This window comes from Leishmania panamensis (assembly GCF_000755165.1).
Source record: "Leishmania panamensis strain MHOM/PA/94/PSC-1 chromosome 29 sequence".
Classification (NCBI taxonomy): domain Eukaryota; phylum Euglenozoa; class Kinetoplastea; order Trypanosomatida; family Trypanosomatidae; genus Leishmania; species Leishmania panamensis.
In genome coordinates this window covers 515,362-530,718 of record NC_025875.1, presented here as the reverse complement: position 1 = coordinate 530,718, position 15,357 = coordinate 515,362, and the positions used below count along the sequence as shown (strand labels likewise).

At 56.0% G+C, this 15,357-nt stretch overlaps 4 protein-coding genes across 4 annotated transcripts, besides 1 other annotated feature; all 4 read right to left on the bottom strand.

Moving 5' to 3' along the window:
- Positions 1 to 628: 628 nt before the first annotated feature.
- Positions 629 to 2,398, bottom strand: LPMP_291370 (serine/threonine-protein kinase, putative; the record flags this gene model as incomplete). Its single annotated transcript, XM_010702442.1, has 1 exon — positions 629 to 2,398. The coding sequence occupies one exon, from the start codon at positions 2,396 to 2,398 to the stop codon at positions 629 to 631; it is 1,770 nt and encodes a 589-aa protein (XP_010700744.1).
- A 1,582-nt stretch (positions 2,399 to 3,980) lies between these two features.
- Positions 3,981 to 5,324, bottom strand: LPMP_291360 (RNA polymerase Rpc34 subunit, putative; the record flags this gene model as incomplete). Its single annotated transcript, XM_010702441.1, has 1 exon — positions 3,981 to 5,324. The coding sequence occupies one exon, from the start codon at positions 5,322 to 5,324 to the stop codon at positions 3,981 to 3,983; it is 1,344 nt and encodes a 447-aa protein (XP_010700743.1).
- Positions 5,325 to 6,440: 1,116 nt separating this feature from the next.
- Positions 6,441 to 6,929: a repeat region.
- A 1,962-nt stretch (positions 6,930 to 8,891) lies between these two features.
- On the bottom strand, positions 8,892 to 10,775 carry LPMP_291350 (carnitine/choline acetyltransferase, putative; the record flags this gene model as incomplete). Its single annotated transcript, XM_010702440.1, has 1 exon — positions 8,892 to 10,775. One exon carries the CDS (start codon positions 10,773 to 10,775, stop codon positions 8,892 to 8,894), a length of 1,884 nt encoding a protein of 627 aa, XP_010700742.1.
- Positions 10,776 to 13,517: 2,742 nt separating this feature from the next.
- LPMP_291340 (hypothetical protein) lies at positions 13,518 to 14,408 on the bottom strand (the record flags this gene model as incomplete). Its single annotated transcript, XM_010702439.1, has 1 exon — positions 13,518 to 14,408. The coding sequence occupies one exon, from the start codon at positions 14,406 to 14,408 to the stop codon at positions 13,518 to 13,520; it is 891 nt and encodes a 296-aa protein (XP_010700741.1).
- Between the last annotated feature and the right edge of the window lie 949 nt (positions 14,409 to 15,357).

Genomic DNA, 15,357 nt, shown 5'->3' with positions numbered 1-15,357 from the left:
GCTGAAGGAGAGAGAGGAGTTGTTTGGAAGATGGAGGGAGAGGAGAGGGTGAAAAAAGAAGCGCCCACAGCAGCACGAAAGGAAAAGAGAGAGGGGGGGAGATGCGGGGGAGGAGAGAGAATGTTGGGCGGCAACAGGAACAGCAATGAACTCTGCCAAGCAGATGGCTCAACGAACGTCGAAGAGAGTTTCGACAGGTTGAAAAATGACACACAGCGCGAGCGCAGAGGGGACGTGAAAAAAAAAAAGCTGCTGTGGGCCAGCTCTTTTCCCCTTCCTCCTCCGTTTCATGTTCGGTGCAAGGCAAGTCGAACAACAAAGCCGCGTTTCGCCGCTTATGTTTCTTTCCTCTTCGCGTAGCATTGGGTGGACGAAGTTCCTGGAAAACCCATCCCGATGAATGAGCTGCTGCTCAATACACATGCCAGACAACAGCAGCAAGTCTAACTCGAAAGCGACACATAAAAGGAACCAAAGAAAGGTCGCTGTCGTTGAGAAGCCTCGCACTCGTACGCACACAGCAGCCACACGCAGAGCAGCACCAGGCAGAACAAGTTAAATGGGAGAAAAAGGAAGGAGTGGCGCAGCGAGCAGGGGGAAGGGTGGGGGTGCCCACGCCGCTTCTTCCTCATGACTTCCGCACGAGTTTTTGCAGCCAGGGGTGGGACAACACCTCGGACATTGTCGGCCGCGCTGCTGGATCCTTCTGGAGCATCGCGTGAATGAGAGAGAGCGCGCCTGCAGAAAGGGCAACCGGTTCGTGGAGAGTCAGAGATGCATCGGCAGTGGCGGTGGTTCCGCTACCACGGGCCACCGGTCCGCGGCGTATGGGGTGTGAAGCACTGAGGTTTGGCGGCAACCGCTGTATGGCGTGCAATGTCTGATGCGTCGACTCCGTGTAGAACGGTGGGGTGCCTGTCAACATCTCTGCCAGCATAACACCGAGCGACCAGACATCTGTTTTGGCCGAGTGTGCTTGACCGGAGACCATCTCAGGCGAGAGGTAGTCCAGTGTGCCACACACGGTGCGGCGACCCTCCGCCGCCCTCTCCGTTGGGTCCTCGCTGCTTGTATCGTGCTCCGCGCCGTTAAGCGGCGCATCTTTCCTGTCGTAAGCAGTCCGAACAGGAGCCGCTGACCCGCTGGATGGCAACGGATGCACGACAGGACGTGACCAGCCGAAGTCCGCCAGCTTGGCAATACCGTCCGCATCGATGAGCACATTTTCCAGCTTCAGGTCTCGGTGCGCCACTCCGAGCTCGTGCAGATGCACCAGCGCCTTTGCCACGTGACGAGTGTAGCGGGATGCCTGCCCCTCCGACAAGCGGTGCTGTGGTGCAGCTCTCAAGCGGCTCAGCAGCGTCCCGCCGCTGCAGTACTCTAGCACAAGATTGATGCAGTCTGGTGTAATGAAGTAGCTGTAGAGCCGCACTATATGCGGGTGGCGCAACGTTCGCTGCAGGTTGATCTCCCAGCGTAGCTGCGCCTCCAGCGGTCGCCATCGCAGGCGGCTGCGGTCAATCTCCTTCAGCGCAAAGAATAGGCCCGACGCACGGTGCGTGGCGAGGGTAACGATCGAATAGCTCCCCTCACCGAGCACCTCCTCACGACGGAAGTCCGCTGGGCGCAGCTCGTGCTGGCGAATGCGGTGTGGCAGCGATGACACTGGTAACGGTGTGGATGCCTCAGTGAGTACGACAGGTACAGTAGACGCTGATGCAGGCGGCGGATGCGAGCATACGACGCGTGGGCCATGGTAAGCAGATACAATGGAGGAGCAAGTCGCAGAGAGCGAAGGTGGCGCGACCCCCAACGAGGGAGAAGATAAGACATCTGCCGCTGTGGAATTCACCATTGGGTGTGTAGATGCGGTCGAAAGGCTCCTCGAGGCGATATTGCTGCCTGAGTGATTGCTTCGTGGCGAGTCTGGGAGACGAGCCCGTGCACCCCACGTCCCCACCACCGGGCACTCACCGGTGAAGGTGCAGAGAGAACGAAAAGACGAAGGCGCCGCCCACGAAGAGGTGCTCGACAGAGAAAGCAGCGGAGCGGAAATCACGACTGCTGTCTCCACCGCACTCCGGGAAACAGAGCCGCTGCTGCTGTCTCGTCCTGGGCTAGATTCTGGCTCTGCATGATGACGCTTTGTGGAAGGTTCTTCCTCCTCGCCGTCAAAGACCGGAACAACCTGCAGCGGCGGAGCGCGGGCCTGGGTGATACCCTTGACGGACTTCTCTGGGCGTGCGCAAACGCTCCTCTCCTCGCGGGGACGCGGTCGCACTGGGGCAGGTCGCCGGTTCAGTAGCGGCTGCTGCAGTGCATCTCTCGACGGCGAGTGAAGGCTGCTGGCTATGCTAGCTAGCAGAGGTGAGGATGAGGAGGGGCACGGCGATGACATTATTCTCCCCACCACCGTAAAAAGCTGCAGTAGCAACCGTGCCTAGACGCTGATGTAAATGAGGGGAATGAAACCGAAAGAACACGGGCGTCTCTCTGTCTGTCTGTGTCCGTGGGTGGGGTTTGCGTTGGATAGTACTGCTTCTCTCCTCGCTCTGTGTAATGGGTTGCGCAAGCCTTCCCTCCCCCTTGGCTTCCTCACAAACGAGGCGAGCGGGTATTTATGTCTGTGCTGGGGAGTGTCGGCGTCACACTCAACCACCACCAACACCCGCCACAAGAGAAGGCAAAAAAAAAAAAAGATGCCGTTTTTTTTTTTTGGCTTCTTCGGTTGGTGTCTTATTTTCTGTTCCAACCCGATAACTCACACCTTCTCCACACCGAATGTCCCTCTGTCGGCATTGGCGCCTGGTCTGTGAAGGTATGCGTGTCAACGTGGGTGAGGGGGAAGGGAGGGACAGAACGACACGAGGGAAAAGGAGGCAGCAACAGAGTAGGACGAAGAGAAGGTAGTGAAGCAAACTGCTCCTAGATAGAAACCCCAATCACTGTCGAGGGTTTCAAGCACAAAAATCCCTTCTCCATCGTGTGTGTGTGTGTGTTGCGTAAAAGGGCGCGCTCTATAGTACAGCGAAAGCAATGGAAGAGGCACTCGAGCCTCGCAGTGCCCCCCCCCCGCCTTGCCCTTCCCTCGGGCCCAAACCTCCCAATAACGATGCAACGGACTAGAGCACACACTTTTCTTCTGAGCGTCTTTTCTTTTCGCCCTTACCGCCGCTCTGAGTGGGGGCAAGCCGCGCCTCCTCTCAATCGCCACGCAGGAAGGCGTAGTTCGTCACGTGTGTGATACCATCATCACCACCCTGATGGGTTCACGCCTGCTTCACAGTTCGTTCTCTCGCAACGTAGAACTCCGAAGAAAGCAGGAAAAGCTGCACGACTGACGGACACGAGGAGGCAGAAAGAGGGGGGTGCGCCTACCTCCCTTACGGACACGCCCACGCACAAGTATGAGAGAGAGGGAGGAGACGACGCTCCACCGTCCATTGGTTATCGTCTTCCCACCAATTTCCCCTCTCTCTTCCGCCCCTTTAACCTCACTTGGCCTTCACCTCTGACTTCAAAAAAGGGTGTACCTCTAAGCTCAGCGAATGTGAGTACGCGGGTACGCGTTCTTAAGCGCATGTTAAACCAAAGAAAGCATTTCGCACCGGCAGCAGAGGCGAGTGTTTGTGGGTGTGCAGTGGAACGCCTGCGCTGACGGGGAGGAGGGAATTTCCTGCGAAAGTCTTCCCGGAGGTTAGCCCTCGCTGAAGAGGAGGAGGAGGAGGAGGAGAGAGAGAGAGACGGCGAGCGGGACATGCATCGCTCCTCAGTCGTGTGGCAACAAAAGTGCGCATCAACTCAGTCAGTACCCTCCCCTCTCCCTTTCTTGCTTGAAGGCACCAATGCAAACACCCTACACCCCTCACCGCTGTCGGAACGTTCAACGCGCACCTCACAACAACTGAGACTACAACGACGGTGCTGCTTAGCGTATCACTTTTTTTTTCCGTCGCAGCCCCGGGACTTGTCTCTGGGAATCAACTTAGCCAATCTTTTAGGTAGGTGCAGCTCTTCGGATTCACCACGCCACGGCATGAAACAGAGCACTGCTCCAGGAGGGGGCACCCGAGGCAGGGGAAGCCCACAGCCGGCATGTACGACCAGCCATCTACGGCGTCTTTCGAAGACGGTTGCGAGACGGGCGCCGGCTCCCAGAGGCTGGACTGACTCAGGACCTCCATCGTGCTGCTGCTGAGTCCGTCGCCCTCAATGTCGGGAATGAACCCACTCCAGCCACCACCTGTAGCAGCTGGCGGCGAGGAGGACGGAGTAGCAGACGGGTGCCCAGGAAATCCTAGCGCCAGGTCATTCTCTTGGCGCGCGCGCTGCAGCGCCGGTCCCTCTATACCCGTCGACAAGCAGCGTTGACGAGGGCGCCGCACCTGCGCTGTGAAGTGCCTCATCACGCTCTGGCCGTGGGCAAGCTGGTACTGAGGCGTGTTGACACCTTCAGTGGTGGCTGGAATAAGCATCTCCAGTACGCCATCGAGGACAAGTGTGTGGACGAGGATGCGCAGGTCCAGGTCGGAAAGCTGCTTCGATACAACAGCATAGCTGCTACTAGAGGAGGCCATGCCAGGCATCGACGACGGGCCGCCGCCGACAGTCCGCTGCACCGCCGAGTCGATCATTGTGAAGACAACGGGCAATTTGGACGGCTGTGTGGATGTGCCAGACGAGTGATTCACGACGAGGCCTGGGGTGGGAAGAGCGCTGCCGCCGCCACGACCACCGCCAGTGCTCTGCAGCGCTTCGACATGACGCTTGATCTGGTCAAAGCTGACCATTCGTCGTGTTGACACAAACCGCGTCAGCTCTCGACGCCATTCATCCACAAAAGCGACGTCAAGCTCCTCACCGCAGTACATGGCGCCCCCTGTGATGTGTGACGAGGGGTCGATATTGAAGAGCGTGTAGATACGCTTCGCACGGTTCGTGAAAGAGCGATGCTCTTTAATGAGGTTCTTCGCCGTTAGCGCCGTGAGAGCCTTGCCAAGCTCCGTCTTGGGCATCCGCACCTTACTCAGCAGCTGTGTCTGATCAATTCCACCGGCCCCGCTCGCCCGCACCGCGTCGAGGACTAGGGACAGGCTCTCGTTAATGTTGTTTACAATGGAGATGTATATCTGTGTGTCGGCACCGTTGCCGCGGCGCAGGCGCACACGATTCTGCTCCATCAGCTGGCGCACCGCCCCCTCACCCCCGCTGGAGCCGAGCTGCAGCTCCCTCTTGAGTCGCTCATAAGGGATGGCCTCTTCGGCGGAGGTGGAGAGCCAGTGCAAGATACGCTGCTCCACCGTCATGGAAGGCAAGAGGGACATGTTCGCTCGATTAAGGAAGAGTGTGGTGTAGCCGAAAAGGATCCTGCACCATAGAGCACCGAGTTCAATACACACACACACACGCACACGCGCGCAAACTCGCCTAAATACAAGGAAAGCGGAAGGGTGCTAAAAAAGGAAAGAGGCCCTCAGCGGTGCCCAGTACTCGCCGCATACAGGGTCCGCAATGGCGAGGAGACGATGAGGTGGTGCCCGTGCAGTGCTGCGTTGGTGGTTGCGTTGCCTTTCGGACTGGTTAGTGTTGTTTTCACAGCGGAACATACGTGGAATATGAGTTGCTCCACAGACACGTGACTGTACTGTGGTGGTATTTCACGCAGCAGTAGCGATGGGGGGGGGGGAACGAAGAGGGCAAAGCGTGTGCGCAAGAAGAAGAGAAGAGAGAAGATAAGTTGAGAACAAAAAGAGAGGAGACGACGGTGTTAAGTCTGTACATGGTGATTTGAAGGAACACACGGGGCGGAGGGTGGGTGCAGAGCGAGAAAGAAAGAGCAAGAGGCAAGCCGGCTCCGCCTTTACGGTCGCAGTGAGTCCACCTCCCCCCCCTCCCCGCATGATGACTCAGAGCCTCGCTGGACAGCGGTTGTTGAGGCATCCAAGCAAAACGACGCGAAGGCGCGATGAGGAGAAGCTGCAGGGGCCTGAGCTTAGTTTGCCTATATATGTGTGTGTGTGTGTGTGCATGCAGCCAGCCAAACAGGCAGGCAGGCTGAATGAGCTGTGCTCCTCCGTCAGTATCTTCTTACGTGTCTTCTGTGCTTGCTTTAACGGGTTCATGTGTTTCTGATCTGAGTGCCTGCACACCTATGTGCGTCTCTGTGTGAGTAAGGAAAGGGGGGGATCGTCCTCGCCTGCGATCACTCTGCGTTTCTCTTAAAGATAAAAACACCAACAACAACTAAGAAAAATGCAGGATGGGAAACAGGGATGGAGAGGACCGAGGGGGCCACAGAGTGGCCCTGCCAGTGAGGGAGAGGAGATGCAGAAGCCAGAAAAATTAGCAACGAGAAAGAGAGAGGGGGTGAGTGACAACGCAGCACAGTGCAACGACACCACAAAGCAAATAACAAGAGGAAATTTATATTCGACGAGCCCCCATTCTCTGCCATACAACACAGGAGCACAACTCCACTCTACCAGGCCCTGCCATAGGCCCATCCGCGTGGTGCGAAGCAGCGCTAGACACGCATTACAGCAATGCCCCGACCCAGCCATCCCAGCACGGCCCCCGCCCCAAACCCCGCAGGCCGCTCCCACCATGCTGGCCCCCACCCGGCGCCCCCCACGCACACACACCAGCAGGCGGCGAGGCCCCGGCGGGACGCGTTCAAGTCACGCCGACACGTTGCCCATCACATGGACGGCACAAACGTGTTCACAGCTGCATGCCGCTCTGACGCAGCGCCGGCACCAGTAGCGATGCATCGCCCTGGCCCCCCTCTGCATCGTAGGCTCCTCACCCTGTCACCGCCAGAGAGGGCTCGGCATTGGCAGAGGCAGGGGGTGGGGGGGCTGCCTGGCTTCCCTTCAGAGTGGGTACTGCCACCTTAGGGTGCCACGCGCCGAGGTGTTCACCGTCATCAGAAGTGGCTAACGACTGCAACAACAAAGAAAAGAGAGTCACGTGAGGCTGCTGTGGAAGGTGAGGAGTGCCAGCAGAAGAGAGACGGACAAGAAAAACACGCAAGCAGCGTCAGTGACAGAAAGTGAAAGTGGCCTACTGGACAAGACACAAACAGGCACGCACCTTCTTGATGGAGTGCACTCCCTTCAGCGGCAGCAGACAACCTCTATTAAGCTGAATGGGTTCAAAATTAGCCTTTGTGTGCTCCCTCTCTCGTCGTTCCGCGCCTTCACTCACTACCAACCTCTCCGTTGCGAACCAACCGCGCGCCGATCCCATCGAGTGCGCACGCCAAAACAACCGAACACCAGGCAGCCTCTCCCTCCCTCAACTATCGGTATCCCTCTAGAAACCAACTTCAAAGGCCTCATAGATCATGACCCACCCTTACTCATTAGAGAACAAAACAGAAGACACAAAGTGAAGCCAGCTTGAGTAGAATGTGGAGAATAGCCAACAGGCAAATAAAACAAAACTCAACCACTACCCACACGTAACAAGAGAAGCATACACCCTCTACCCTGCCACTCGCATCCCATCCACAACTCCACACCCCCTCACCCCACACTAGACAAGAAGAAAAAGAAAAGAACCCTCTCACTCACAGGTAAATAGGAGGGCGGTGATAGCTTCCGATGTCGACTGGTGCAGAGAGAAACATCACCACACAGTAAAAGAGAGAGAGAGGCGCTAGTGAGAGGGGAAGAGATGGCGCACAAGCCAGTGCCGACCACAAAAAAGGGGGTGTTGGAGCGTAAGACGAAAACGAGCGCTAATGGGGAAAAGAAAAAAAAACGGCGAAGTGCAAAGTGAGCCGAAAGGTGGGTCGACGAGAAGATACCAACGAAGAAAAAAAAGAGGGGAAACGAAAACATATGATCTCGTCATCGAATCACCACAGCACACGGGCAAGAGCGACGATACGAAGAGAGCGAACAACATCACTTCGCTCCCATACCCGCACCCCGAACAACACGCCTTCTTGAAGCGCCGACATCGACTGAGACGCCACAGCCCAAAAAAGCGTGCAAAGGTGCAGAGACACTTGCGAAGAGCAGCGATGCCGAGGGGGGACGGCGAGCACGAAACAATTGCTGAGCGTCTCTCCCCACCTCACCCCCTTTTCCTCATGGGCAACCTCTTCAAGTGCCTCTTTTGCTACTCGATCCTAAAATAGAAGCGAGCAGCTCGAGAAAGCGACCAAAAAGGACATAATAAAGAGGCCAAGAGACGAAAGTGTGTAGACGAAAAAGTGAGACGGCGATACCCAACAACAACAACAGCAACAACGATCTCCACAAGGGCAAAGCGGTGGGGACAAAGTAGACGACAAGGGGGAGAGCGTCATACGGGAGCCATGCTCGCGGCGGGAGGAGAGGTGGATAAGGGGGTCCAGCTCAGTCAGCACACCCGGCGCAACGCCTCACCTTGATACACAAACGTACACACGTTTCTGACAGGCATGTCTGTTCGCCTTTCTTTTTCCCATCGTTGTTCGCTACAGCTGTCACTGTTGCTTATCATCTACTTATTGGTTGCTGCAAGCAAAGGTGCTTGCGCTTCTGTTTGTGGGGAGAGGGAGGAAAGGGAGCATCTGTATCCGCGTATAGCGACGCGCAAAGCAAAGGGAGAAAATGAACAAAATGAGAAACCTCGAGAGGACGAGACCAGCGGGTAAAATGACGTGTCCCTGACGGCGCACAGGGCCTGCCGATGGCGAACACACAACAGCGCAAAAAAAAAAAAAAAACACGGGAAAAGACAATCCAATCGAGCCCCGTTGTGTTGGCAGCATTTCGGTGTGAATGTGATTGTGGGTGTTGTCGTGACTAAGTGCGCTCTCTCAGACTCTTCGTCCACTTTTACCTCTTTCATAGGCATCGGCTGCTCCCCACCACGTCGCGCATCTTTTCGCAAGGCGATCACTTCGCGCCGCCTGCTGTAGCGGGTTTTGCGGCTGGCACGCCTCCGAGCACCTCGAAGAGGGTGTTGCAGGACAGGAGCAGAGCCGCCTTCAGGTCCGCCACGTTCGTTGTCGGGCTGTTTGTAAAGGCAGAGAGAGAAACGCGCACCTCCTGCTCATCAATTACATACCCGAGGCCGTAGCCGCTGCTCTGCATGGGGCCGAACGTGTAATACCGCAGCCACGGCTGGCTAAACTCGCTCGTGCTCAACACCGACGTGCTCGTCTTGAGGAACATACCGTCTTCAAAGAAGGCAAGCGCGGCCTTGTCACCGTTGATCCGCGCGACGTGGCGTAGGGCCATCAGGTGACGGTCGTACCCCTCGCCACGCGATGCGGCAGCTGTGAGGGCGACATGTCGGTCGCCTGTAGCGTGAATTAACTTAGCAATCGTTTCTTTGCTGTTTGTGTCCAGCACCGCTGCAGCCTCGCCATCCTGCTGATACTGTGAAAGGTGCTTCGCCAGCTCCAGCATCTCTTCAGACGTCGTATGCACAAGCTCTGTTGTGCCGTGAAAAAAGCCAGCTGTGCTGCACACTTCTGTCGTGCAGCACAGCTTGTTGCGCATCTTATGCATGGCTAACTGTAGGCACATCTGCACAAACGCATCCGGCTCCACCTTCAGCGCAGACAGCTGTGCCTTGCCGTAGGGAATATGAATGGAGTGCACCTCGGTGTCTGCCACAATCGCTAGAGCCTCCTGGCGTGCCGCGCGGATGTGCGAGACGAATGACTTGCCGTATGTCACGCTCAGGTGGCGCACGATGCCGCTCACGGCGGCGCCATCTATGCCTTCCGTTGACAACCCGCCACTACCTCTCTCCTTGAGGATAGAGAGTACGTCGCTTACCCACTTGGCCCAGTGCACGCGGTCGCTCGCCGTCGCATCGAAGTTGAACGCTACCTGCCCATCCTCGGAGACAATCATCTGATGCTTGTCGTACCAGCGGTTCTCCAGCTCCTCCTTGCTGCCGTGCAGGGCCGAGGCCTCCGCCAGACTCTCGTCGCTGCCCCACTTCGTGCTGTCAAGGCACACCACCAGGATGCTCTCGTGGAAGAGGCGCAGCACCTCGGCATTTTCAGGGGTTCTAAGGAGCTCTTGGTACGCCTGACCCCACACAGTGCGGCTACCAGCTGTCAGCACCGACACGGGAGACGTATTGTCTTGGTCGGGGGTGATAGTGAGGATCAACTCGAAGGCTTTCTGGATCAGCTTGCGGTCGAGCACGCACTGGTGCTCGTCAAAGACGCGGACCATGTAGGGATGACCATCGTGCAGCACTACAATGTGTCTTAGCTTCTCCAGCGGCGTGGTGTGTAGCAGATCAGTCTCTTTGGACGGAATGAGGCTTCGGCCAAACTCAGTGAGAAGCGGCGACACGTCGAACCGCGCTGCCGGGTCAGCTGAGACGGAAAGACCGTTCGTCCGAAGCTCGTGGATCCAGCACGCAATACCGTAGGTGAGGGCCGAGGCTACTCCAGCCTGCGTCCTATCCGCCCCGGGGATGCCCGGCTGCAGAACAAACGCAGCGTTCATGTTCACCTCTTGCGGAAAACGGCTGTTGAGGGCCGACTGCGCCAAGAGCCCCTCCACATATGTGAACGGTGCCTTGCCCGACTCCGCAGCGGCCTTGTCCGCATCCACGAGATGCCGCTGCAACACAGGAGCAGAGGAGTTGAGGAAGGCGTCCAGCTTGGCTAGATGCGGTGCCGTCACCTCGGGTGACCACAGCGCTCGCAAAGATGAGCGGTACCCGTCCATGGTAGCCACAACGGACGGGATGGGCAGACGCGGTAGCTTGAGCACGTTGCCATGCAGCTCGGTGGCGCTGATGCGCTTCATGATGAAGAGAAAGGGAGGGGGAGAGGAAAAAGAGTCTCTGTGAAGCGATGGAATGTGAATCACAAAAGAAAATGAAGAGGGAGAAGAAAAGGAAAGAGGTGAGCCGGTTCTCCGTTTGGTCTGAAGCCGCTCGCGACGATTGACTGTGTGTGTGTTGTGAGTACGTCTCTCTGTGTAATGGCAACAGATAATACGGTTGCAAAGAGACTTATATAGCAAGACACCTCAGGAAAAGATCACAAGTGAACAGTTTTTACAGTCGTCCTCCTTTCTTGGTTACGCTGACGCCTGTATATGTGGGGGTGTGTTAGTGTAAAGCAACACAAAGTGAAGAAAAAGAAATGTTGCGCGGTCGCGATGAAGAGTGGGCTATCCTTTCACTTCGTGCACGCGCGCCCCCTTCACACGTGCTCTGCTGGTGCCAATACAAAAAGCGATAAAGAAAAAGTCTTGAGAGAGAGCCGCCTCTGTCGTCCGCTCTTTCCCCACCACTTTTGCGGAGGCCTAAGCACCGCTCTCTCACTGCGCACGCGAAGACAGCCACACAAGCTCACCACACCAAGGGTGATAAGGTGTGTATATACGTATGCGTGGTGATGCGTGCTACGACGAGACAGTTGCGCTGGTTCGTCTCTCTCTCTCTCTCTCTCTATAATGTGGAGTGTTCGGCAGTGCGGAGGTGCGGAGGTGAGATCGTTTTTGCGTCGCCGCAGCGAAACACACACACACACATACGCGCGCACGAGCACACGCACTCACATAAAAGCAAAAAGAGAAGAGGATTTTTTCTTTCCTTCCTTCTTGCGTGGGCGGAGGCGTGTGTGGTTGTGGTTGTGGTTGTGGCTGTTCACACTTATGGCCAGAGAGAAGTAGAAAACTATAAGGAGGGCGTCTGTCTTGTTGGTTTTCTCTTTCTCAGGGTATTGGCCTTTGCTTACGTGTGGGACGCAATCGTCTTCGATGTGAGTACTAACAAATAATCGACAAAAAGGGAGAAGCGAGCCAAGAAGAAGAAAAGAAGAAAAGAAAGGGAACAAAACTGAATAAATAACAACACAAACGAAACGACAGAGAGAGAAGAGAGGGAGAAAAGGAATCGCGTAATATGGGGTGGTGTGCCTGGACGTGTGTTTTTGTTTGACTTTTCGTCTTTGGTGGCGGTGGGGAGGAAGTGCGTTGCGTGTGTCTGGTCTGGTCTGTCTGTCTGGGTGCGTGTGTACGTTAGCCCTTGTATTCTTCATGAACATCATGTAGATGCAACATGCCCACACACACACACACGCACACAACCGCCCGGCATGCACAAGAGGAGGTGTGGAGGAGAGCGCGAGAGGGAAAGAGAAGCGAAACAGTGAGAGGGAAACCGACACAATTAACAAGTGCCACCGCAAAGCTCTTTCTTTACGGGTGGGGAAGGGGAGTGTGGGTAGACGTCGGGGATAGCAACCCAGCACAACCTAACCTGTACACACCGCCATATCCCAGAAGTTAAGGCGTGAGGATGGGATAGTTTCTACCTCTCTCACCCCTCGATCTGACCAGAGAGAGAGAGAGAGAGAGAAAAGACCCCAGTAGACAGGAGCTACAGCAGTAGACCGCTTGACTACCCTCACCACGGTAGCAGAGTGGAGCACAAGAGAGAGGGCTGCCAACTCACCGCAAAGCCGCCGCCACTGACACATTTGGCTTTTAACGGTGCCAGCATGCTTGACATACGGTGGGGGCACAATGACAAGGGGGTTGATAGGGAAGTTGTGAGGAGTGTGAAGACGCCGCACATGTACAGCCGCGTCTCTGCACCTTTTTTCCTTCCTTGCCCCACACCCCTGCCATCTTCTTTGCGATGCCTGGCCGCTACCGCAGAGACCATATCTGTCTCCTGCTTGGACTATTTCGCGCACCCTCTGAATTACAGAAATGTGATGATGAACGTAAGAGAGACAACGAAAGACGCAGAGGCTTACCACACACACACACACACGTGTAGCCGCACGAGCGTAGAAAAGACGAACGTGTGTGTGTGTGTGTGTGTGGTGCACCGCTGGTGATGAAGTGCATGTGTGAGGTGAGTTTTTCGCTTCCTTTTAGTAATAGAATCACCAGGGCGGAATACATATATATATATATATATATATATATATATGCAAGTCAGCAATACATCCAGCTGGGCAGCAAAACGCCCATCAAAAGAGAGAGAGACGCACTGACTGTGTTTTCGAGAATTGCCAAGAGAAGGGCTCGCATTTAAGAACAAACAAGAGAACACACACGCACACACACTCTTTGTACAACCGCACGGATACGCTAACGCACATACAGGCACACCACCACCCCCACAGCAGCACATTGAGAAGCGATCGAAACACCTCGACCAGACACGAATATCGTGTACGGATTCGTCGCCCGTTGCTCTGCATGCATCCCTCGCCGTCACGTCCACAACCCCTGAAAGATGTTTCGCCAGTCACGTTGGAGAAGCCGCAAGACCCTGATAGCCCAAAGTGCGACTGCCTAACAGGGGGAGAAAGCTCGTCGAAGAGGGCTTAAGGAGGGAAGAGGGAGGGAAAACTCAGAGGTGGTGTACGCAGAGCAAAAGAACTGACGACAAAGAGGGAGGGGGGCATCGGCACAACCACCAACAGCACCACGACCGCAAGCAGCACAACATTGCGAGTGCTACGCCAGCTCTGCAGAAAATGAAAACGACACCTCACCACAACAACGAGCAGCAGCAGAACGACACTACGAGTGACTCGGTGCCGGTGAAGCGGCACTACCCTTTCCCTCCTCCACGGTCCAGCCGCGAATTACTTCATCGTACGCGATGTCGCTGTACTGGCTAAAGATGAGCGGGTCGGTCGGGCTCAAGAAGTTGAAGTTCCCCTTTGCGAACTCCTCGTCAGGAATGCGGTCGAAGAGAGCCGTGTGAAAGCGGACGTAATGGACAAGGGTGTAGTACGTGAACATCGGCACATCCTCTGGCCGCGGAAGCGGACAGAACTTCATCAGAAATCCCACCAGCATCATGTCCGCCCCCGGCCCATCGTGCAGCAGCGCCTCCTCAAAGTTAACAGCCGTCACGTAGTACATATCCCGGATGTAGTACTTAATCTTATTCAGCGGCGGGCGACCCATGATGTCTTCTGACGTGGCTGCCCAGCCATCGAACATAGTCACTAGCAGCTCCTCTAGCACCTCGCGGCGGCGGTTGAATCTCTCAATCGGGATACTCGTCGCACGGCGGCTGACGAGGTGGATGTGCAACACGTACAGCCAGTAAGTCAGGTCCATCTCCGCATACTCTAGGTCGAACAGATCTTTCCACTCGGACAGTGAGATGTGGTGGCATAGATGACCAGAGATAAACTCCGATACGGCACGCACCTGACCGCCCATCGTCATCCACCGCGGCCGTTCACCCTCGTAGATAGCCATGGAGGATGGGTCTCGCACGTCGATGCCCTTGTACCGCTCCGCATTCTCCTCCACTAGCTTCGACAACAACTCCTCGGCGGGCTGTACGTCGGTCGTGGCGCGCGGCGTCAGAAATTGGTCCGGGACGGGCTTCAAGAACTTCTCCTCCGCAACGCTCTTAAACTCATTACCCAGGCTAGCCCACGCAGCCCCTGCCATCCACGACGCCGACGCCGAAGTAGTGACAGAGGCGGAGGCTGCAGCAGCGCTCTTGGTAGCCGACGCTGACATAAAGGCGCAGGGGGAGCTCTCGTGGCTCAAATTGTCATTGTTAGGCACCTCATGCTTGGCAGCTGCGATAATTGTCTTCCCCACCAGACGCCAAGCATTACGTGAGAACATCGCGACTTGGCGTCAGAGCTGCTACCCCCAGAATCACCGGCTCGCGTAGTTGACGTCGTGCGAAGCGCGGCGGCGGCAACACTCCTCCTCTGTTTTTTTTTTGTGGGGGCGATGGTGGATCAGAAAAACGTCAATGGATTTTTTTTTTTGCCTGCCTGCTGTGTAGGTCTCTTATTTTATTTTTTTTTCGTTTGCGTCTGCGTTTGCGTTGGTGGGCGGTGTGGGGTGTGGGGTGGCGGACTTCCCTTTGTGACGCCACCTCGGCACAGGGTGACACCGAAGACGTGAGAGAAAAAGATGGACTGCACGAAGAGGGCAGCTCCTCACTTAGGCCGACGAGCGCACCACCCCCTCCCCCGCGCTTCGCACAACTCCTCTGTCAACCTTCAACTTACAGTAGTGGATGCCGGCCTCTGTGAGGTATGGCCTGGCATGCGTGCAGTGTGGACTAAGATGGATTGGAGGGTGTGGTCGAGGAGGCGTGCAGGCGTGTGAGTGCGTGGCAAAGGTGGTAGAGAGTAATCAGGCAGGCACGGCACACGAGACAGCGGAGAGGTTAAGAGGAGACGCGGTATGGAAACATAAAGGAAGAAAATCACTAACAGAAAAAAAAGTAGCCGCATTAGGTCTAGCCAGCGCATCTTTTTCGCACAAGTCGCCGACAGATAACAACCAAAGACCGCACGCCCATCCACCCACTCCCTTGTCATCGGCAGGCAGTATGTTTCTCCCGCCTCCCATCCTTGTAGGGAAATGGAAAGGGAGC